The 24,520-nt window shown below is 44.3% G+C and overlaps 1 protein-coding gene across 1 annotated transcript in view; it reads left to right on the top strand.

The window, feature by feature from the left end:
- The first annotated feature begins 3,881 nt into the window (after positions 1-3,881).
- The window catches only part of SHROOM3 (shroom family member 3), a 212,427-nt gene continuing 191,788 nt past the window's right edge, over positions 3,882-24,520 (top strand). Inside the window, exons 1-2 of the mRNA XM_047857602.1 lie at positions 3,882-3,930; positions 4,028-4,238. Of these exons, the coding sequence (XP_047713558.1) occupies positions 3,882-3,930; positions 4,028-4,238 (260 nt within the window). The remainder of the gene's footprint in view (positions 3,931-4,027; positions 4,239-24,520) is intronic.

Raw genomic sequence — 24,520 nt, 5'->3', positions numbered from 1 at the left:
CCTCCCAGGGCTCCCCTGATTCCCCAGAAATTGCCTGACCTCCCGGAGGGAGTTCTTTACATGGGTAAATTTCAGCACCCTAAGAACACAAAGAATCCAGCCGTGTTTTCCTCCCAGCAGGCTCTCTGACCTACCTCAGTGCATGTGCGTGTTGTTTCATACAAAGGTATGCAATAAATTAAAAATATACTAGAATGTAAACTCAGCAAAGGAGAGAATACTGTTTCCTTCATCGATGTTTCTCCAGTCCTAGAACAGTGTCTGACACAAGAGAGCTGCTCACAAAATATTTGTGAATGAATATGTTCACTAAGTTTCTGATCTCAAGGAGTTTAAAACCTAGAAGAAGGTCATAATCAGAAATCCCCCCAGCAAAGGTTAGGATTGTGGATTGTTTTAAGACAGGTAGAAATCATTTAGAGGACAGAGATTCTGTCTGGGTTGAAGAGAAGTTTTGTAATGAAGGAGGGATAGTTGGGGGGAAAAGAGGGAAGAGGAAAAGAGAAACTGAAAACACAGGATAGGGACTTATGTAAAAGATTAATATCATTGTCATTACATTAATAATAATTAGTATTATGTCATTATGATATTGAAGTCATCCCTGGTAATAATTAAAGCCCCAAGATAGCATGAATCACAAAGAAAGAGTATGGAGAAATTTGACAAAGTATAAGAGAATCAAAGTGCCCAACTTAGGTTTGATAAATAAATACCATTTCAAAAAGTCATCCCAACCTCCACTTTTTCTCAATCTTATAAATAATTATATTGATTGACTTTTAAAAAGTGAGCATTTTAAACCTCAAAGTTCTGCGCCAAGTGAAGAGATTATGAGAAGTTCTCTGTAAATACAGAGGGTCATAAATATAGTCGGTGAGAGCAGTGAATGACAGGGAAACTCTTTATGACCTTATCCCTCCTGTTTGCTTTCACATAAATCAGTCACAAGATGGATATAATGTAAAATATACAAATGGGCTTCCTTGACATCCTTTCTTGTAAGAAATCAATCATTTCCTCCGCCTTGTTTCATTCTCATTTTATTGAAAATGCTGGCAAATAATACAGGGAGGATTTGGCTCCACAAACCATAACTTGAGCAGGACTGTGTCTGTGGTGCTCATCATTGTACCCACAGCCTTTAGCTCCATACCTGGCACTCAGTAGATGCTCAGTAGGTACCTGCTGGATGAATCGATATTTCTGGAGGGGTCCTACGAGCCAGGCTCTGGGGAGGTAAAGGTGAACCAGTATTTCTGGAGGGGTCCTATGTGCCAGGCTCTGGGGAGGTAAAGGAGGCACAAGTGAAGGTGGAACCACGGTTCCCACCTTCAAAGAGTTCACAGCTCCAGCGGGGGTTGAGCTGGGGCTGTGGGCAGGGAACAGGCACAGGTAGACAGGGCTCTGCAATCAGGAAGACAGGGCGTGAAAACGACAAGCAGTATGCGAAAGTGGTGTAAACATAATAAACTATTTAGATGCCACTTCACAGTTTGTGCATTACTTTACTCATTTGATTCTCTAAAAATGGGGGGAAACGGAGTTACTTCTTAAAGGACAGATTGCAAGGGTAAGGGAATTGGGTGGTATGGATGAGAGATCTGGAAAAGCTTTAAGGAGACAGGATTTGAACATGACCTCAAAGGATGGGTAGAAATTAGAGGTAACCTTCGGTGAATACATGCTGTGTGCCGGGCTTAAGCACTTTACTTGCTTTATCAGTAAATGAGGAACTCACTTACTCCTCATGACAGCCTCTGCGAAGAGCATGATTTTCGTACGAAGGAGGAAACTGGGGTACAATAAAGTTAAATAAGCTGCTCAAAGTCGCACAGCCAGGGATAGAACCACGCTCTCTGGTTCCAGTGCACCAGCTCTTAACCACAATGGCATAATGCAGTTTTCATAGGTGGCTCAAGGGTGCTACAGGTGTGGAGAGCGATCTAAGTTGGATTTCCAAGAAGCAAAACTGAACTGCTACGCCGAACTGCTGGTGTAACCTTGTGTTTAGAGTATGCCCAATGTGCTTGGAAAAAAGCACACTTACAGAAGGTTGACAGGGAAGTTTAGTAGGATGCGAAAGGGAGAAAGGCGGGAGGAAATGATCAAGAGGGGATGGCTACATACACTGGGTCACATTCACACCATGATGTTACAGTAGAATATTTTATGAATGGAAAGATCTTCATGCTATATGAATTATGAAAACAATAGCTACCACTTTTTAAATCTTACCATAGGCCAGGGTCTGTGTTAACCCATTCATGTGGCTTATCTCATTAGTCCTCACGGCAGCTTTCTGGGATGGGTATTATTCTTGTCTCTCATTTCGCAGATGATCAATCTGAAGCTTAGAGTAAGTGACTTCCCCTTACTCAAGGTCTCTGTTTGACTCTTCAAACTCTTAACCACCTCACTTTAATGCCTCTCTGTTAAGTGCCAAAAGATGATGGAGGAGGTATGGGTAGTGTGATATTATTTTTGTAGAAAAAAGAAAAAGAAATGAAATTTATAAACTAAACTGTAAACAGTGGTTACCTTTAGAGAGTAACATGGAGGGAGCAGGGGGAAGACTCACTGTCCCTTTTCCTCTTATGTGCTTTCTTATTTTCATCCTTTCTAATAAATTAATGAACATGTGATTTAAGAGTAAACTCACGAATATCATTTTAAGTTAGTTAAAGCATCGGTTTTAGCATATATTAATAATTAAAAACAAAGGCCAGCAAGGGCCATACTTACAAATTCAGTATAGGAATTTGGTCCATTTTATATATATTAAGACCGATTGAAGGTTTATGAAAATGTGGGCAATTCTAGTGAGTAATTATTGAAAAGAGATAAAATATGGGTCAGGTTTTGTTTATGTTTTTGGTTTTCTTTTATTTTTTCCTTTTTTAAATCTCTTTCATCATTATGGACATTCCACAAGCATCCATTGGCGTCTGATGACTGGACCGAGCAATTATTTTGCTCTGTTAGTTTCCAAAAGACATCATCAACTTCTAATATACTACATCAGTTACTTGTTTTTTATGTTTAGGGTTTGGCTCCCCACTTCTACCCTAACCACCAGAAGAGCAAGGGTTTCTGTTTTGTCCACTGTTACACCCTTAGCACCTAGAACAATTTCTTGCATAAAGCCAGTGTTGAATCCCTTTGTTGAATAAATTATAACATTTTTATAGATTTCATTTATTACAGCAGTTTTTGGTTCACAGCAAAATTGAGTGGAGTAAAGTTCCCATATACCTCCTGTTCCCCCTCCCTTGGATAGCATCCCCCATTATCAACATCCCCTGCCAGGGTGGTACATTCGTTAGTCGGTGAAACTATACTGACTCATCGTTATCCCCCAAAGTCTAGAGCTTACACTAGGGTTCAATCTTGGTGTTACACATCTATGGTATAATGTCATGTTATCAACCTGTCTACTCTCACACAGAGTAGTTTCATTGCCTTAAACTTACTCATCCCTCCCTTCCCCCTAATCTGGGCAACCACTGATCTTTCTACTGTTCCCATAGTTTTTCCCTTCTGGAAGGTCATGTAGTTGGAATTATGCAGTATGTAGCCTTTCAGATTGGCTTCTTTTGCTCAGTAATATGCATTTAAGTTTCCTCCATGTTTTTCCATGGCTTGACAGCTCATTTCTTTTTAGTGCTAAGTAACACTCCATTGTCTGGGTATACCACAGCTTACTTATCCACTGAATTATAATTTTAGATTAAAAAATGAGATAAGAAGAACTCAACTTGTAAAGGAACAAAACAGTTGTTTTGAGTGGACTTCGGGAGTTGAAGCTGGAAAGGGGTGGGGATCAAGAGCGGAATGGGATGGCTGCTTTTGGATGGAAACTAGTTTCACCCCTTTGGCTAATGTTTCTGAGCGCCCTCTGTGGGCAGGCAGGGTGCTGGGTGCTAGAAGGTGTGGAAAACAGGAGGCAATCCCTACCTTCTCCCCCCCATACCCTCGGGTTGGCTACCAGTGGGGCGTGGTCATAACCGGTCTGTCTGCTCTGCAGAAGTCCAGCAGGGCCTGGGGCAGCTTACCTATGGCTCTCTCCTTCTCTCTGAGCAGATCGAAGAAGGGGGCAAAGCTGACTCGGTGAGCTCCAAGCTGCGGGCTGGGGACGAGGTGGTGCACATCAACGAGGTTGTGTTGAGCAGCTCCAGGAGGGAGGCCGTTTCCCTGGTGAAAGGATCCTACAAGACCCTCAGGCTGCTGGTACGCAGGTAGGCTGAGCCGGTGCCCCCACCCTGACCCACCTCCCTGGAAGAGCTGGGTTCACTACCTTGTTTTTTAAACCTCCCTGTGTGGATCCTTATGCCTCCCTGCCTCCACCCCCTTTACTGCCCCCGCACCCGCCCTGGTTTTTTCCATGCCCATCTTGTGGCATGTGAGGAGGAAGTTGAGTAAAGACATTTCAGATACTACTTTCTTTTCAAACACTGGCTTTCCCAGCAGGTATTGGCTTGGTAGAGCTCTGCCTCACAGTACTTCCCAAATTTCTAGGTGTAATGAAAGGTGACTCTAATCCCCGAGGTGGTCAGAGCGCTATGAAGCCTTGTCTCATTGTGGAACTAGAGAAAGCAGTTAGCTTGGAGCTTTAGGTGCCATTCCACTAGCCTCACCTATACCATGGCAGTCATCAAAACAAGCAAATTCCTTCTTTTGTTTGTGTTGTCTTGTTTTCCTCTTTGCAATTGTGGTGGCTCTTTTCTTGGAAAAGGTATGGGTTGTGATTGGTTATAATGCCTTAAAATGAGATGTTTCCCACTCCTGGGAAGCCAGCATCTTGGTGGAGGGAAGTATTTATAAAAAGGGATAGGGGTTAAAAAAAATTTTTAGCACTGTTACAAACCAAGCGCTACTCCGGTGTTTTATGTACGTTAGCTCATTTAACCTCCTAAGAATCTGGTGAGATAGCCATCACTAGCCCCACTTACAGGCAAGAGGTTACCTAAATTACTGAAGGCAGCAGAGCTGATAAGTGGAAGAACCAGAAGAGACTCCAAATGCCCCTGGTTCTGCTTTACCGCACCACTTGCGAGTCATTACCTTGTCCTATTAAGCCCTATGCCTGCACGTTTTGCTTATTTGGATATTTCTTCACTAATCAGGTTTTGGCTGCCTCATATGGCAACTATATGTTATGATATTTGAGAATGTTCAAGTTGGCTGGAACTCTAGGAGTCATTCATCATGCTACACTGTTTTCAGGATGTGAAAAGTTACCTAATCTTTTCATCACTCATAAGAGACCCTCTTATGGGACCATTCACTCCTACATTCATTCATTTTCCAAACTTTACTGAGTGAGCCCTTGCATAGGGGAACAGAGCAGCAACTCCCAACCACAAAAACACAGCCCTGGGTGTGGTCTCACTATGTTAGTCTTCAGTGCTGGGCTGTGTTTGGTTTCTCTTCAGGACCATCTAAGTAGCCATTGCTTCTCTGGTGGCCAGGGATGTAGAGTGGCTCAAAGCACCGAGTTAGATCAGGCCCAGGTTCAAATTCCCAGGGCTGTCATCCAGCTGTGTGACCTTGGGTAACTTAGTTAACCTCATTGAAGATTCAGTTTCCACATCTTTAAGTGGAGATTAAAAAATCTACTTTATAGGGTGATTGGAAAGGTGAAATGAAATACTCTCCACACTCATGGTAATAACATGGTTGCAACAGATGCTGCTGCTCTTTACATTATTATTGGCTAACTGTAGGCGTAGGCTAATTCCTTACAGGTCATGATTTGAGTAAAGCAAAAGCGGTCATCCCAAACATGATGGCTGATTTCTCAAACGGATGCATAGGAAGACTCAGAACCATGAGACCTGTTCCATGTGTTCAGAAGAGTGTTGAAGGTTTTGAACTCGCTTTGGCATTGAAACCCAAAGCCCAACTTTAGAACCCTGGCATTCTATCTGTTTAGGACCAATAGCGGAATCCATAGGCTTGATTTGTTTTGATGGGACTCTAGGGATAGGTTAACTTCTGGAGAATGCTGCTCTGTTTTTTGCTATGAAAAGTAGTCATGCTGGCCTCCTGTTCTGCCTTCCAGTGGATGATGCCATGAGATTTGAATTATGTGTTCTAGCAGAACAGGAACCAGTCTCAGGACTGAAATCTGGCCTTGTCATTTGCAAGCTGCATGACCTTGGGCCTCTCTAATCCTCAATTTTTTCATTTATAAAATAGAAATAGAAATTCTTGCCACAAAAGCACATTATGTGGACTTAATGAATAGAGTAATAAGTACATAGTAGGTATGCAATATTTGATCGTTATTATTCTGGGTTGGGTTAGAGGGGCATGTGGCAAAATGGAAGAGAATTGCCATGTTGCCAAATATGCTGATTGCCTGGTTATCAAGAAGCCCTCCTTACCGCTCCTCCCCTCCCCCCCACCTCCTTTATTCCCTTGGTGAATTTACTATCATTAAGGGGCTGGTCACCAGCCTTACAGGTACAGAACTGGTCATGACAGTGCCCAGGAGGTCGTGAAATTTAGGAATGTTAATTTATGTTATCCAAACTCACGAGAAATTGAAGGATGTATACCACAATGTTAATGTATTAACTCATTTTGCAAAAGATGACTCTAAGTGGAACAAGTTTCCCAAGTGGTCCAAGAGCCAGTACTTTATTTGACAGGAAAACTAAGAAGTCTGACCATGGTGAGGTGAGATGGTTGCACGGTGATCTCTGTCAGGGTGAAGGTACAGGCTCTGGGACCCCAGCAAGTGCTGACATCTGCTCTGATGGCCAGATGGCCCAGCTTCCACTAGGGACTCCTCTGCCAGGTGGCCCAGATGCTCTCACTGGTGAGTGGGGACCCTTTCCCCTCTGGACGGCAGGGAGTCATGCTGCCTAAGCCCTGCTCTCCAGTCTCATTTCTTCCCTGTGCCTCCACACCAAATCCCCTTTCTGACTGACACATTCTTTCTTTAGATATGCTAATGTGATCGATAAGGTTACTGGAGAGTCCTTGCATTCCCTGCTTCTGGTGTGGGAAACATTTCGTCTCTCAGATGTCTTTTGAATATGTCTTATCTCATCTATTATGTGTCGATTTTTATAGTTGAACTCTCAGAGTTTAAGGAAAAGGAGGCTGTCTTTACTTCTCACACATACTTAGAGATGGAGATTATAAACATGCTTTGGTAGACATGGATGGACATTCCTCCGTGACCTTTCAGAGAACTGGGTAAATGCAAACCCCTTTGCTCTGGATCAATCTGACTTTGTATTGAGTAGCGCTGTCATTTTCTTGAGAAGTCTTGCCTTTCTAGCACCTGTCATGTCCTGAGATTTCATTTCCTTCTATTCATTCATGATAGAGTGACTTGCGTATATCATTTATTAAATTTCCTTCTTTTCCTGAGTGATCTCTGTACGTTTAAAAAAGTTTGAGGGGACTTCCTGGAAACATAACTGGAGGCTCTGTTTTATAGAGAAATCATTTGTGTAGTGAAAATTTACATATCAGCAGCTCTAACTGTACCTGCCTCTTTTTCCATTCAAGTTAGGTTTGGGTAGTTGAGGGCAACAGCTCACATCCATCATAAAAATGCCAAGAATGTTGAGCAGAGAAGTGGTGTTTATATACATTTTGAGGGTGTCTTACCCAGTGAGCAGAAACAATCAAACGTAGAAACACCTTCTTTAAAGGCTACAGTGACAAGAGAAATGCAGTCTCGAGTGAGTTGTGAGTCAAAGACCTTACAAGATCTGCTGACCCATGAAGAAGGCAGAGTCAGTCCTCCAGGAACAGGGAGTGAAGGGGCAGTGTGCTTGCTGCAGGGGCAGAGAATGTATTGGGTGCTGGGTATATAAAGAGGGAAGGTCTACAGCTAGTGATGGATAAATGGGAAAAAAAATGATAAAGTAAGAAGGCAGCCCAAGAAAAGACCTTCCAAAAGGAAAACAAACATCTTAGCTGAAGGAAAACTGAAGAAGGAAAACCTTTGTGGAATGCAGAGCATTTAAATTAGGAAAGCAGACATGTACACAAGTAAGAGTCAATACTCCAAACCCTCTTTCAAATCAATAGAGACTTTATTTGACAGATATATGTAAAATACAAGTCTTAGAGCCAAGTTAACTGTTAAAGTGGAAACAAAGGAAAAGATCTTCAGGTTTAACATTCCTGAGGGTAGCCACATGAAAGTCAGACTCATTCTTTCTGAGAGGATGCATGAGATGATGATGAAGGTTTGAGGCTGCCTGGATATGAAGTCTGATGGCATTAGGTACTAGCTCTGTGACCCTGGGCAAGTCATTTAATCTATCTGAAGGTTGTGAGGTTTAAATGAGAAATATGTGTATGCGGTACATAGCATGGTGATTAAAGCATGAACTCTCCTGGAAATATAATGCATATTTGTTACGTAAATTACCTCTTGTGAGAAGTCTACTCTAATCTCTAGAACATAGCATGTGATTGGAGGTCCCAGTTAATAAGAGGACCATCTCCTTCTGCGCATAGGAGGCAGTATGCCTGATTCAGAACAGTAAGGGAAGGGTGGGGAAAAGTGAGCCCCTTTTCAGAATGAAATCTTACTCCCAAACCTTCCCAGCATTTCTGGAAATTTGAATAAGCATTTTCCCTCCCCATTCATGATTCTATGAATTGATGGTGTTGGAAGGGAATGTTTTGTTGTTGTTGTTTTTGTTGTTGTTTTGACTGACTATATGTGTATATGTGAGAAGTAGGAGTCGATCACATTTTACTGAAAAAGAGGGACAAAGGAGAAAGGGGGGTTGAATTAGCAGAAAAACATAAGCATCTGCCTAGAATATGTGAACTGCCTGGTGTAGTAGGGCCAAAGTGAGAATCTAGGTTTTGTTACTTTCGGTCCATGGCTCTGCCTAGAGGAAGAAATGACACAACTGCATCCAAAGATGTGTAGTGACTTGCCCAAGGCCAAATGCTAGTAGCCTAAGTGAGAAGCTTGGTCTCTGAGAACACAGGTCATGGGGCCTCACGTCACTGCTTTGTGTACCCAGGTTCTTCATCAGCCTCTGGAAGTAAAACCATTTGTTGCTTTAGAGTTGCTTCCTCCCTCGGGGCACCTGGGTGGCTTAGTCGGTTGAGCCTCTGACTTTGGCTCAGGTCATGATTTCACCGTTTGTGAGTTCGAGCCCGGCGTCAAGCTCTCTGCTGACAGCTTGGAGCCTGGAGCCTGCTTCAGATTCTGTGTCTCCCTCTCTCCCTGCCCCTCCCCTGCTCACACTCTGTCTCTCTCTCTCTCACACAAATAAACATTTAAAAAAAATAGAGTTGCTTCCTCCATCTAACAAAAATGGGGATGGAATTAAGTTCACCGCAGCCCTCAGGCCCACACTCCCCCCGTCCCCCAAACCCATCCCACATATCTGAGGGTTAGCAGAATAGTTCTTTTTATAAACGGGTGAGATGACATTATTGGAATGGAATGGGATGGGTGGCTCACACACTTGCTACCTCTGTGTCAGATTTCTGTGACACAGAATTCTTTTTCGTGTCTAGATTGAGTTGTGAGATATAGCTCATATAGGATTTGCAAGTCAGTGATCTCAAAAGAAGTATCTGGTAATGAACAGAATGCATTTTAAGGCCTTTTTGTTTTATTATTATCATTATTATTATTTATTTCAGAGAGAGAATGCACGTGACGGGGGAGAGGGGCAGAGGGAAAGTGAAAGAAAAGAGAGAGAGAGAATCTTTTTTTTTTTTTAATTTTTTTTTCAACGTTTATTTATTTTTGGGACAGAGAGAGACAGAGCATGAACAGAGGAGGGGCAGAGAGAGGGAGACACAGAATCGGAAACAGGCTCCAGGCTCTGAGCCATCAGCCCAGAGCCCGACATGGGGCTCTAACTCACGGACCGCGAGATCGTGACCTGGCTAAAGTCGGACGCTTAACCGACTGCGCCACCCAGGCACCCCGAGAGAGAGAGAGAATCTTAAGCAGGCTCCATGCTCAGTGTGGAGCCCAATGTGGGGCTCAATCCCATGACCCTAGGATCTGGGACTGTGACCTGAGCCAAAATCAAGTGTTGGGCACTCAACCAACTGAGCCACCCAGATGCTCCAAGAGTCTTAAAGGATACCAAAAAAATGAGCTCTATTAACTATTAATTTAAGGGGCGCCTGGGTGGCGCAGTCGGTTGGGCGTCCGACTTCAGCCAGGTCACGATCTCGCGGTCCGTGAGTTCGAGCCCCGCGTCGGGCTCTGGGCTGATGGCTCGGAGCCTGGAGCCTGTTTCCGATTCTGTGTCTCCCTCTCTCTCTGCCCCTCGCCCGTTCATGCTCTGTATCTCTCTGTCCCAAAAATAAATAAACGTTGAAAAAAAAATAAATAAATAAAATTTAAAAAAAGAAAAGGATTTCGCAAACAAGTTCCTTTTTCAACTCATGGTTATTATTTACAAAAGAAAATAATTTCTTGGGATATGATCACTCTCCATTCCCTTCTTCCTTCACACTATTTTGCTATCTCCCCTCCCCTCCCTACTACCTGCCTGAGTCTGTTCCCTTAAAAAGCGTCTATATTCTTTTTTTTTTTAATTTTTTTTTCAACGTTTATTTATTTTTGTGACAGAGAGAGACAGAGCATGAACGGGGGAGGGGCAGAGAGAGAGGGAGACACAGAATCGGAAACAGGCTCCAGGCTCTGAGCCATCAGCCCAGAGCCTGACGCGGGGCTCCAACTCTCGGACTGCGAGATCGTGACCTGGCTGAAGTCGGACGCTTAACCGACTGCGCCACCCAGGCGCCCCAAAAAGCGTCTATATTCTTAAAGCAACTTACTCTGATTAACCATCTGATGTCTCTTTTTAACTTTTTAAAGGTAGTTTAAGGAAAGAATTTATTAAGAGCTTTAAAAAGTACAGAAGTCCCTATTTTCAAAGCAACAAAGTTTGAAGGATGGGTTGAACTTTTCTAGAATGTAAAAAACCTCTGTTTTGTCCTTATAAATTGACAATCTCTCAACCAGAGTATGCCAGCATACTCTCAGGTGCATGACAAAGGGGAGTCCCTATCACTTGGATTCCAATCTCCCATGGTATCATGGGCACAAATCAATCTCTCTGAGATTAAGTTGCTTCTTAAAATGGAGAACAATAATAATGTCTTCCCTACTCAGTTGCTAGAAGGGTAAAATAAGACAGTATATTTGAAAATGCTTCACTGTAATAAAATGTCCAATCATTATTCCATGATTTTGTACAGTATATATTATACAGTTCCAGCTCATGAAAGTTTACCTGACTGCATTCTGTTTTGATCTATTTTTTTTAATGTTTAATTATTTTTGAGGTGGTGGGGGAGAGGGCAAACGTGGGAGAGGAGGCAGAGAAAGAGAGGGAGACAGAGGATCTGAAGTGGGCTCCACGCTGACAGCAGTGACCCTGACGTGGGGCTCGAATTCATGAACCGGAGATCATGACCTGAGTTGAAGTCGGACACTCAACCAACTGAGCCATCCAGGCGCCCCGATTTTTCTATTTAATGCACTGACTTGATTTATTCGTGCAAATGAGAATCTATGAATTTTAAAGATTCCGATTATAACTGTTTTGCTAGAAGGAAATTTAATTTTAAAGGACAGTGTCAACGAGGCGCAAGTTCAGAATGGGATTTTTTTTTTTTTTTAAAGACCATCTTTCCTAAAGAACTTACGTAAAAAGAGTTCTGATTCTAAAACAAGTCAGCAGTTGTGGCTCACTGGCGGGAGGCTGAACTACAGGAAAGGGCCCTCAGGCTGCAGACTGGGCTTTCTAGGAAGTGACTTTCATCTGCCCGTGCATCTTTGTTCCACTGAATTAAATGCTTAGGTTATATAAGCACACGTGGCACAGGCTGAACAATTTGAAAATGTAATGTTCTCTAGGCGGCACAGCATGTGGCCTTTGGGAAAATTAGGATGTTAAAAGATAACTCGCAAGTGGGCAGGCAGGAGGAGTTGAGGACAATTAGAAAAGGAGCAATGATCTTTTTTTTTTTTTAATTTTTTTTTTTTTTCAACGTTTATTTATTTTTGGGACAGAGAGAGACAGAGCATGAACGGGGGAGGGGCAGAGAGAGAGGGAGACACAGAATCGGAAACAGGCTCCAGGCTCTGAGCCATCAGCCCAGAGCCTGACGCAGGGCTCGAACTCACGGAGCGCGAGATCGTGACCTGGCTGAAGTCGGACGCTTAACCGACTGCGCCACCCAGGCGCAATGATCTTTTTAGAGACCGTTGCAAAACTGTTCTTGGAACTCCAGGTGCTTGCCTCTGTGCACAACACAGGTGCCTTCCTCCACCTTACCTGGACACAGAAGCCAGATGAGAAAGATGTGTGTGCAAGTCCCAAGATTTGCCTCTCAAGATGTGAAAAAGGGCTCCATGCTGTGCTCTGCGGCTGAGTCCTCTGTGGAAGTGTAAGAAGGGGGTGTGTTACACCCACGCCCTCTCAGGAGACCATGCAGCTATAGTGGCGGCCAGGATGGCAGGCGGTATCACTCTTGTGCCGTCTGTCTTGGAAGCTTTCCATGTCTTCCATATGATACCTCCCCCCCCCACCTCCCCCCCCAGCACTTGTGATGCCCCTCTTGTCGCGGCCCCACGCCCATCCCACGCCCAGTGACCCTCACCAAGACTTCACTTGTCCTTCTGGCTCTTTCGCCCTTTTCAGTTCTTAATTTGAGCAAAGGGCTGGCACATAGCTGGATGTGAATACAAACCCCCAAGCTGCAGTATAGTCCGCATCCCGTCTCGGGACCCAGGGTTAGGCTTCCCCAGAGGGGAAACCAGTATAACTGAGAACTGTGGTAACTTACCCTTGAAACATTTTTTCCACTTGAGCAAGTGGTGGAGAGGAGGAGAAGGAGGCAGCTGCAGTGGCCTTCGACCCCCAGAAACTTTTCCAAGAGGCCTGGCATCATGGGAATTTGCTCAGTATGCTTTGAGGAGGTATTTCAATCCTGCTGGGACCATACTCAGAGCAGTTTTTGGCTCCCCTGGAGTCCTAGGTTTGAATGTCACTGTCTAGAAGTATAGTATTTGATTTCCTAACCAGTTGTTCCTTCCCATGGAAAATTCATGTAACACATTATTAGGTTTCCTAAGAGTGCACAATAAGACTCCCTTACTGTAATGAGAAAAGGGACATTTTTTTTTTCCTGTAGCCCATAATGATAGCCACTATTTTTATTCAGTGGATTACATATGCTCACTGGCTATGCGCTGAACGCTAGCCGCATGCAAAGGAATGCCGTACCGCTTCCCAACGAAGGAGGTTTGATGATGAAAGACCCGGTTTCATTCCTGGGATAACATGGCTTGACTTTGAACAAACGTATTCCAAGCGGGAGTCACCACTCCATGCCCAACTATTAAAGAATGGCACTCAAATATCCGTCTGAGCCTTTATGAAGGATATGAAGTCTGAGTTCTGAGCTCACTCAGAAGTTATGGTGGCATCCTTTCCCCCGGTTCCAAATGTGGGTTTATCAGCTAGAACAGATAAGTCTGGGTGATTCCGATTTAGAATATGAACCAAACGTTTGTAAATCTGCACCCCTGATCCAAAATGGCTTAAAGCTGCTCCTTGTCAAACTTGGCTGCACGTTGGGATTTATATAGGAAGTTAATAAAAAACAAACCAATGCCCGGGTCCCACCCCTAGAGTTCTAATTGAATTGGTATAGGGTGTAACCTAGCACCGAGCATTTTTAAAGCTGCCTGGGTGATTCTGTTGTGCAAAGTTTGAGAACCACCAGTTTAAGCTGTAAGTCAAAGTGATAAAGGGAAACAACAAGGAGGCAGGAACTGAGAGGTAGAAGAAAGACCCACAGAGTGGAAGGGGACATTAGGATAGTAGCAGGAGGAGAATCAGGAAGCAGACCAGGGGAGGCAAGGGCGGACCAGAGCCTTGTTCACACAGGGAACTGAAGAGCAAACACAAAGACCCCTGCTTCAGAGATTTCAGGACTAAGGTCTAGAGAGGTCTGCCGGGGAAGGGCCACCCCACCAGTGGCTCCTGTTCCTTGCATTTCTGTGAGACCTGTTTCTCATTGCTGCTATATGGAGGTGGAATTTTCTTTAAAAGCTCATTAAGAGATGTTGCTACTGATAAGTGGGCGTGGGCAGGGGAGGGGTTGTCCCTGGGCTGCACTTGTTCTGCCATCCGCCCGGGCCCCCGCCCGTGAATGTCTGTGGCCTGAGCTGTTACCACATGTCATTGAGTCGGGAGCTCATTTTTGCCAGCAGGTGTGGGGGCCATCCAGCTGTTCTGAATGGGTAAAACCATACCCATCATGCCACAGTTGCCATGTTCAGTCTACGTGTCGTTTCTGGATGGTGCCCCCAGGAGACAAACCACGAAAGAAAGATGGCTTGCTCAGTGCCATTGAACTTACTCGATCTAATGGGACATGCTCCATGAAGACAATGTCAAGAGGTAGTAGAGTTGAACGAGCATGTGAGCATCTATCTGTCTTCATGGGATATTCACTGATTTTGTCAGTCCCTGTTTTGTTTTTTTTTTTTACACCACACTTTGTATAGCCTTAGCACAAATCCCACATTTCTTGGGAGTGATGGGTAGAGAAATGGTTTCCAGAAAGAATTGTTAAATGCCACCCATTGTTAAATACACTACATGTGTCCTCAATGGGAAATCCAAGCTTGGAAGGTCCTGGCAGTTTTGTCCTGTTCTGGGTAATTCCACTGTTTTACTGTCCACTTTCCTTCTAGATGATATATTTTTATGTCTTATTTAATTATCATGGCTCTGAGATCACAGGTGTCCTACTAACGTCCCGGGAAGAGGCTTAAAATACAGGGTTTGAAGCACTAAGAGCCCTATGCAGACTCTTAGCCTTCAAAAGGCAGAGAAACCCCTGGGTCTGGCTGAGTTGAGATGACCCCTCGGGATCCAAAGTGGGCTCTGCACTGACAGGCTGACAGCAGCAAGCCTAAGGCGGGGCTTGAACCCACGAACCCGGAGATCATGACCTGAGCCAAAGCCAGACGCTCCATGGACGGAGCCACTCAGGTGCCCCTTTGACCATTGCTATTTCAGGTGGTGACCCCAAATAGGTATTTGTTACCACCTCCTCATGGTTCTGTTGCCTCCGGAGTCCTCGCATGTGGCAGTCTTGAAGAGACTTTTTAGTCCTTAGTAAAATAACCGCTCTAAGGTCAGCCTCTTTGCACGTTTGCCTCTGTTACTAAAACGTTTGTTCAACTGCCTCACGGTTTAGAGGCTCACTCTCTGATTACTAGCTGCAGGACTGCTGTTGTAGCAGAGTCAACCCTTGAACAACACGGGTTTGAACTGCTCCGGTCCACTTATGCAAGGGTTTTTTGTTTTTTAAATAAGTGTAGTACAGCACTGTACATGTATTTTCTCTTCCTTGTGATTCCCTTTCCTTTTCTCTAGCTGACTTTATTTTAGCAATACAGTTTATAATCCCTGTAACAGGCAAAATATGTCAACAGACTGTTCTCAGTAAGGCTTCCAGTCAACAGTGGGCGAGGAGTAGGTAAGCTTTTGGGGAGTCAAAAGTTATGCACAGATTTTTGACTGTGCAGTGGTGAATGCCCCTAAACCCCAGGATGCTTAAGGGTCAACTGTAACAGTTTGTCAGTGCATTTGAAACATGCAAAATTTCCACTCCCCCTTTATTCTGCTATCTGACTTCCTGTCTGATGTTGTTTGCTTAGTGGGTAGGTGTAAAATTATCCATCCTTGGGGGGACGGTTGCTTGGTTAGTGTGTTTATTGTCTATGTAGGAAGGTTGCTACATTGTTTCCATGAGGACTGTGGATCTAAGGAGCATTTTTTAAATTAAAAAAAATTTTTTTTAAGTTTATTTTTTTTGAGAGAGATAGCACAGCAGGGGAGGGGCAGAGAGAGAGGGGGACAGAGGATCCAAAGCAGGCTCTATGCTGACAGCAGAGAGCCTGATGCGCGGCTTAAACCTGTGAACTGTGAGATCATGACCTGAGCCGAAGTCCGACAGTCAACCACCTGAGCCACCTAGGCACCTCTAAGGAGTATTTTTTTTTTTAATTTTTTTTTTTTAACGTTTATTTATTTTTGAGACAGAGAAAGACAGAGCATGAAAGGGGGAGGGTCAGAGAGAGGGAGACACAGAATCTGAAACAGGCTCCAGGCTCTGAGCTGTCAGCACAGAGCCTGACGTGGGGCTCGAACTCACGGGCCGCGAGATCATGACCTGAGCTGAAGTCAGCCGCTCAACTGACTGAGCCACCCAGGCGCCCCTCTAAGGAGTATTTTTAAAAGGATTCTTTGGAATGTTTCTTTAAGGGTGTCTGTTAGGAATCAGCCATTTTTATCTGTCACTTGTGAATAAGCAGGGCCCATGAGCCCTGGACACCTAAAACAGTATTTCATGGTGTAGTCACGGGAGTGAGACATTTTCGTAAGCTTTTGTCCTTCACCTGTATAACTTAAAGGAGCAAGTGGTGAAAGAGAATCATTATTTTTTCACTAGTGGCTGCATGTTAGTTAAGTTTTTTATTATTTTTTTAAAGTTTTATTTAGTTAAGTAATCTCTAAATCCAACGTGGGGCTCGAACTCATGACCCCGAGATCAAGAGTCACCTGCTCTTTGACGGAACCACCAGGTACAACACTTACTTTTTTAAAAAATAATTTTAAAAATTATTTATTTAAAAAAATAAGTTAAAAAAGTTTTTATTATACCCCTTTGACTTGCCCCCTCACTTCCTTTAGGTATTTGCTCAAATGTCAGCCTTCCCTGTACAGCCAATTAAAAATTGCAGCCCCAGGCACCTGGGTGGCTCACTTGGTTGAGTGTCCACCTCTTGATTTCAGCTCAGGTCATGATCCCAGGGTCGCAGGATCAAGCCCCACATCGGGCTCTGCGCTGAACGTGGAGCCTTGGGATTCTCTTTCTCTCCCCCTCTGCACCCTCTCTAAAATAAAAAACATTTTTTTAAATAATTTAAAATAATAATTTAAAAAATTGCAGCCCCATTCCGGCTGTATCCCTAACACCCCTTATTTTTTTATTTTTTTACCTATGAGACATATGCTGGCAAAGTTACTCATTCTGCTTCCTTTCTTTAGAATATAAACTCCATACTAGTAGCGATTTTGTTCAGTGTGGTGTCTTCAGTCCCTGGAATGGTTCCTGGCACATGATATGTGCTCACTGGATATCTCTGAAATGAAAACAAAACTCTACCCAACAGCAGCCGGGTGGCATGGTGGTTATGAGTACAGGCTCTCAGCCAGTTTGTGTGACTTTGAATCCCAGCCTTACCATTTGCTGGTTAAGGACCTTAACCTCTACCTTAGTTTCACTGTCTGCAGAAGGGACGTAATGGCAATATCTCCCTCGCTGGTAGAGTAAGTTGCCATATAAATAAATGTTGGCTGCTATGAATTATGTCGTTAGACAGGGTAGTCCTTTTTCTTACATTAAAAGTTCACTGGATAGGTTGGGCTCACCCTCACTGCTCTCTCTGTTCCCTCATGGTTAAGAACTGACCACTGCGGTCACTGAACTGGCCACACTTTTCACCTGTCTCCTCCACCCAAGAAGGATTGTATTTGAAAGGATATGTCTCCCCTCTGTGAAACGAGATGGACCTAATTCACTCCCCTGTGCCTCCTGTTAGTAAGGTAGCCTTCTGGGGCTCTTGCCTGGGAGGTCCCGGGAACTCGGCTTTCAGAATGCTTCTGGTGGCTTTTCTCTGTCCCCCAGCTCTGCCGGCCTCACTGGAATGCGGGCCTTGCAGCCACCTTGTCACGTGGAGATTTAGATTCCTTCCCCAAGCCCCCTACTCCAGCGGCAGTGCTGGGCAGTGGTTAGAGTTCTGGCTTTGAATCTGACCGACCTTGGTGTGCAACCCACTCCTAACTCTGAGTTCTGGGCCAACTGACTTTCCCCTCTTACTTCCCTTGTTTTTCCTCTGGGAAGTGAAGACAATTGTCCCTACTTTGTATTAAGGCTGTAATAATAAAGGCAACATATGCCAAGGAAAACAGTACGTGGCCCTGGGTTTGGTGCAATCCTATCCAATCACTGAATAGTCACCCAATAGATGCTGCACCTGCTGCTTACTACTTGTTAGGGGGAGGCATTCCCATCCTTTTCTTTCTTTTTTTTAAAGTTTATTTATTCTGAGAGAGGGGGAGAGAGAGAGGGAGAGAGAGAATTCCAAGGAGGCTCCGCACTGTCAGCACAGTCTGATTCAGGGTTCGATTTCACAAACCATGAGATCATGACCTGAGTTGAGACCAAGAGTTGGATGCTTAACCGACTGAACCGCCCAGGCACCCCCCCCCCCCCCCCGCCAATCTTTTTCAAAGAGAAGTGATTTCCTCCCTGCTTTTAGCCCAATTTTTCTGCCCCAGAGTCCAGAAGATGTAGGTGAGAGAGCAGGACACGGGGTGGATGGGGGCTTGTGTTTCCTGCCAGTGAAAGTCAAACAAAACTGGACAGAAATCAATGTGTCAGGAAAAAAAATCAAGGGGAACAGGTGACCTGCTTGTGACTGTAGATGTAGAAGAATTTTGGTCTAGGAGTGAACGAGCAGAGCCCCTCTTCTGACCCCCAAGAAGAGTCATTCTGGAGAAACTGCTGCCTACTTTCTGTAAGTTGACAGCCCCAGAAATGGAAGGACTCAGCCTTAGGTCACCGGGCTAGAAACACAGGCCGAGGAGGAGAAGCCAAGTTTTCTACCACCAAGCCAGCTGTGTCAGGGCATACATATGTAATGACTCCGATGCCAGGGCTCTGCTCTGCCTCAGTCGTATGGCTTTTCCTTTCTGATAGAAAAGAACTGATCACTTGGTGTGTTCATGTTTTATTTGATGACTTTCGCTTCTCACTCTTCAGCATCTTGCATGCTTTCCTATCTTTTTCCTGTAGCGGGTTTTCCTCAATGTGTGAACTTTAATGTTTGTTTGTTTTGGGGGGACAGCATGAGTGGGGGAGGGGCAGAGAGAGCCAGGGCTAGAGCATCCGAAGCTGGCCCTGGGCTGAAAGCAGAGAGCCCGATGTGGGCCTCCAACTCGCAAACCCCGAGATCGTGATCTGAGCTGAAGTTGGATGCCTAACCATTGGAGCCACCCAGGCAACCCTCAAAGTGTGAACTTTAAGGGCCTCAAAATCACCTGTTTGCCTGTTTAACATGCAGATGTCTGTACTCTTCCTTAAATCAGACTCTCAGGATTAGGGGTTGGGGGGAGGCCTGCTTTTTAACAGACTTGCCAGGTAACTTTGCCGGTAGCTTTCCTCTGCTGCGTCGGCCATTCCTATGATCTTCCCTTGTCCCTTTAGCCCACAGAAGACCCAAAAGGATGGGATCCCCTGGTTATTCCTTGGAATAAAAGACTAGCTTCATGCCCCTTCTTGGCCATGATATATAAGTAAAATTCAAAATTCAGATTTTCAGCTTGAGAGATCGAGAATGGTTCTTCTCTTTACTCTTTGACAAACATTTCAGAACACAACCCAAATGCACAGAAATGTTCCAAAATAGCAAGAATGTGGGGCTTGCCTTCTTTCCAAGGGCAGAGCAGCTTGCGGCAGTTTCTAAAAATAGACCTTTCTGGTACAGGTCACTAGGCAGGAATGGCCTCCGTGTCACTCTGTTTACATAGTTTCACATCTGACACCTTCATAAAAACAGTACTGACTTGGTGAGGCGTGAGGACCGACATTCGTCTGTGGGAATTCATGGTAAGTGCGTCCCAGGGCTGCAGCCCCACGAACATTGAACAGCATCCCTACTGAGACCAGCAGTGTTTGGATTAAGGGCCCTTTCAACCTTTGCTTCTTGATTCGTCATCCCCTTTCCATCACTGTCTCAAAGTCAGGGGCAGAGGTCAAAAACTCCAGGTCATTTTACGAGATACTAACGAACAGAAAAATAAACTCATGTTCAGGAATTTAAGACCCACAGTATTTTGTTTTGTTTTATTTAATCCGTCTTGCATTTTTCCTCTTTACAAACATGTCAGTTTACAAGGCATCATATTGTTGCAAATTTAAGTTTGAGACCTTTCTGTAAAATGTTCTGAAAAGGCTGACTTATCCTTAACCCTTTTGGAACAGCCCTCCAAATAGTGAGAGGTCTTTTCTTTTTGTGTAATAATTCATGGACACCCCTGTCTTGTCCCCTAAATGCAGATGACGTGGGTGGTATTAGAATTAAATTTTCTTGGGATTAACCTCCCAAAATTAAGGAAAGAGGATAAAAGAGTGGGGGCACTTGACACTGAATTTACATGAGGTGGTTGAACTGGACCAACTGGGCAGTCACATTTGTAAGATTCATAGTAGGTTCTGAAGATGTGGATTAATTCAGATCAGATACAGGAATCAATTCTGCTTTACAAGTTTGCCTGCTGCCTTTAGATAAAAAATTCTAGAAAGCTCTCACTTGTTGGCTCTGACTGTTCCAAGCATTTCATCCTCCCATTTAATTCTTACAACAACCCATGAAATGGGTGTTATTATTACGCTACTTTAATAGGCCAGGAACCAGACTTTCCATCGTGCAGCCTGGCCAAGGGGGCACATCTATTAAGTGTGGATTTGAACTCCAGTCCATCTGACACAAGAGCCCCAACGTTTAAGCCAGTAGGTGTTCAGAGGAGCTGGTTTTCGGTAATTGCTCAAACCCCTGAAACACCGTGGATTCTTTGGCCTCTGGGTGACCACAGTTTGATTCTGCTGGTGCTTTTATTTGTTTTGCTTTAAGGACAGTCGCACACTGCTGCCTTTTGTTTGCCCTGCAGTGTTGATTCACATTCCCTTAAATAAATTAACCTTCCCATCTTGTCTAACTCATTTGATGGGATCAAGTTCACATGCCAGTCAAGATGGAAATGGGAGAAACAACACAGCAAGAAGGGAGAAGTGATGGGGGGGGGGTGTTTATGGTTATTAAGAAATCAATACAGGGGCGTCTGGGTGGCTCAGTTGCTTAAATGTCTGACACTTGATTTCATTAGGCTCAGGTCATGATCTCACGGTTCATGAGATGGAGCCCGCTTGGGATTCTCTCTCTCCCTCTCTCTCTGCCTCTCTCTCTCTCGCAAACTGAATAAATAAACTAAAAAAAAAAAATCAGTACAGCCCAACATTTTTATTTTCCCCCAAAACAACACACCCCACCGCTTGATTCCGATCACAACTTGTTCTGTAATTTTTAAATGGTTATGACACTTGTTTAATATGGAAATGTTGGCACATTCATCATTTTGTAAGAGAGCATGGAGCATGTATCACTTCTTTCCCACATAGTAGATGGTGGAAAAATAATGCTGGGTTTAAGTGCTAGCTTTATGAGTACTGACACGTAGCCCTAGAAAACTCCATCCATTGCAGAGTGACTCAACTGAGGTCTGATCCAGCTTCTAGAGAAGACGAAATCTGTCTTTTTGCCCTGTTCTTGCCAGCACCCTAATGAATCTCCTTGTTTCAGGACCCACGGCTCTCTGCACATCCACCCCGTCTGGCTCAAATTTTTCCTCACCTAGGAATCGTTCCTCCACACCTCTTTCCTGGTTCCTCATTCGAACTTACCTTTCCCTTTCTCCCTTTCTCAGAACCTTGCTGGAGGTGAGCCAAGCCCTAAAGACATGGCTAAGAACAGCTGAAGTCTTTTGAGAACAATATAATCTTACCCTAATACCAAATAGCAGTAATAAAACTATTATTCATATTTTTAAAAGTGATTTTGCAGGTAATCAATATGGTGTTATCTCTGTGACACATTGGCTGGAGCCATGGATGGATAGGTGGGTCTTCTCATTAGAAGCCTTCAAGTCATGGGCACAAGGTGACCTCAACCTCAAAAGGCTGACCTTGGCCATGTCAGCCTGTGTGGCTGACACAGCTCTGAGGAGTGGCCAGAAACTGTGCCCTGGAGCTGAGGGTTAGAGGATACATCATATATCCTCACGGAATAGCTGAAATGCTTGCTCATTTCACAATTTTGGAAATCATTTACAGGTGTATTATAACAATTCAAATGTGAATGTCCGTGTTTGGATGGACATTCATCTAAATGAATGTTTCTTTTCACAGTGAAAATAAAGCCATTGGTATGTCTCAGGCTGAATTTGCCCCTTTGTAGATTGTCTACAGGGGGAGTTTGATGCTCAGCTAGTTCTCTGCTACTCCCCTGTTTCTGAAGTAATAACACAAGCTTGGAACCCAGGATTCACAAATTGGGATTTAACTCTTTGGCAGTTGCCCTCAAGTGGTGCAATAATGAGACCGTGTAACGATTGAGATTTGTGGACTGAAGTAAGCAGTGGGGCAAGGGGATGTTCTAAAAGCCACGTGCATGCACATCGTAGTAGGTCACATGCAGGGCTGACACATTTAGCGAATCAAAATGCAGAATGCCCAGTTATATTTGAATTTCAGATAACAATTTTTTAGTAAAAGTATGTCCCTGATTTTACCTAACAACCCTAGTCAAATGATAACTTAGACATACAGGAAGAAAAAAAACAAACACAAACACGGTTCTTGGGGCACCTGGGTGGCTCAGTTGGTTAAGTCTCCTACTTCAGCTCAGGTCATGATCTTACGGCTGGTGGGTTCAAGCCCCACCTCAGGCTCTGTGCTGACAGCTCAGAGCCCGGAGCCTGCTTTCAGATTCTGTGTCTCGCCCTCTCTCTCTGCCCCTTCCCTGCTGATTCTCTCTCTCTCTCTTTCTCTCAAAAGTGAATAAACATTTAAAAAAATTTTTTTAAACTGTGATTCTTTACTCTGTCAGAACTTAATCTGGTCTTCCTCACAAACTCATACCTGCTGGTTAGCAAGGAAACAAAAAATATAAAGTTTCATCCCAGCCAAATTAGAAGCTAGGCTGGTCTAATGGTTGGAATAGTCCCTTGAGGTAATGCTCAGTCTCTTAACATACATTGCCCTCTTTCTCAGATGTCATCTTTTGTTTCAACTGCCTGGCTGCTTTGCCAAAATAGTGTCTGAGGGCTTGGGGCAGTAATGAGTGCAGGTCTTTGAGCACGCTGTCCCCTGGTGTCTTGGCCGTGTCCATGGTCTTCCCGGTCACTGTGTTCAGAGCTGGCGTGAGCCCTGCCCCTGGGGATTGCTAGCAACTCCCACTGGCAGACTCAGTCTGCTGTGTTCCCATTCGCTTCAGACACAGCGTCTGCCAAGTTCCCCATCTCAGCAACGTCCAGCCCAGGGGTCTGCCCCAGGATCATCTCACACCTTCATAGCCACTCATTCCAAGTCTACCGGCTGGCATCTCACGTCTGCCTAAATTGAGGTGGGCCAGGCACTCCTCACGGTGACCTTTCCCTAGAGCCTCAAAGGGAGTGATGGAGCCAAGAGTCCCCAGCTTCCTAAATATCCCCCTCACTCACCTCCTGTGCTTGCCATCTTCTCCCTGAGGCCAGACAGGCGAAAGCAGATGTGGTCCCCACAGCTTTGTTCTGACTTGCCACGTTCTACGCTTCATTCCCACAATACCCTGGGATTGCAAGGACTGGACTTTCTCACTATTCTTACTCTGCTCTGTGCCTCCTATCTTAGGTGGGAGGCATAGCCTTCTTGCACTGTGGCAAATATTTGGTGTTGGAATCCTTCAGGTTTACCTCCCCCCCTCCCCCCACCCCAATAGGGTACAGCAGTTCTCAAAAGCATGGTTCACTGACCAGGAACTCTTGTGAAATTCGAGGTCTTTGGCCCCACTCTAGATACTACTATACTATACCCGATATTCTAGGGTTTGGGCTTAGCAGCCAGTGGTTTACCAAGCTTCCCAGGTGATTCTGATGCACCGTGAAGAACCACAGCTTTCAGCATTTCAACAAATTTTATCACCCCCTTCGTTTATGGTATCCAAGCCTAAAGTCTTATTAAACACACAAGTACTCCTCCTCCATCTAGTTGATTTATTAACTTGCTAGATAAACTGGAAACACTTTACAGTTAAAAACAAGGAGTTTGCAGTCTTAAAGACGATGAAATTCCATGCTGCAGCGTGGACGACCCTTGAGGACGTTATTGCTAAATGAAATGAGCAGGCACAAAAAGACAAATACTGTCTGCTCCACTTATGGGAACAGCAGTCCACGTTCATAGATATGGAAAGTAGAATGGTGGTTGCCAGGGCCTGGAGGGTGGGGGAGAGGGGCCTGGGGAGTTATTGTTTTATGGTTACAGAGCTTCAGTTCTATAAGATGAAAGGAATCCTGAACAGGATGGTGGGCTGTACTTTGTACCACTGAACCGCATCCTCAAAGACGGTTAAGATGGTAAATTTCATGTTATGTGAATTTCACCACAATTAAAATATTTTACTTAAAAACAAAATTAAAAAAAAATAATACCACGACTAAAGCAAAAATTAAAGTCGTGGGTTAAAAATGGCTTAACAGGTATTGATATGAGGAAAGGTCGTGAGGCTAACTCAGCAGGTTGCCCATGAAACATAATCCTGGATCTGAGAGTTCAGATGTAAATTTTGGAACAGATGCTCTGGGGAAATCTGGGT

The sequence above is a fragment of the Prionailurus viverrinus genome, chromosome B1 (genome assembly GCF_022837055.1).
Source record: "Prionailurus viverrinus isolate Anna chromosome B1, UM_Priviv_1.0, whole genome shotgun sequence".
NCBI classification, from domain to species: domain Eukaryota; kingdom Metazoa; phylum Chordata; class Mammalia; order Carnivora; family Felidae; genus Prionailurus; species Prionailurus viverrinus.
The sequence above is the reverse complement of the archived record's forward strand: the minus strand, read 5'-3'. Positions and strand labels throughout refer to the sequence as shown.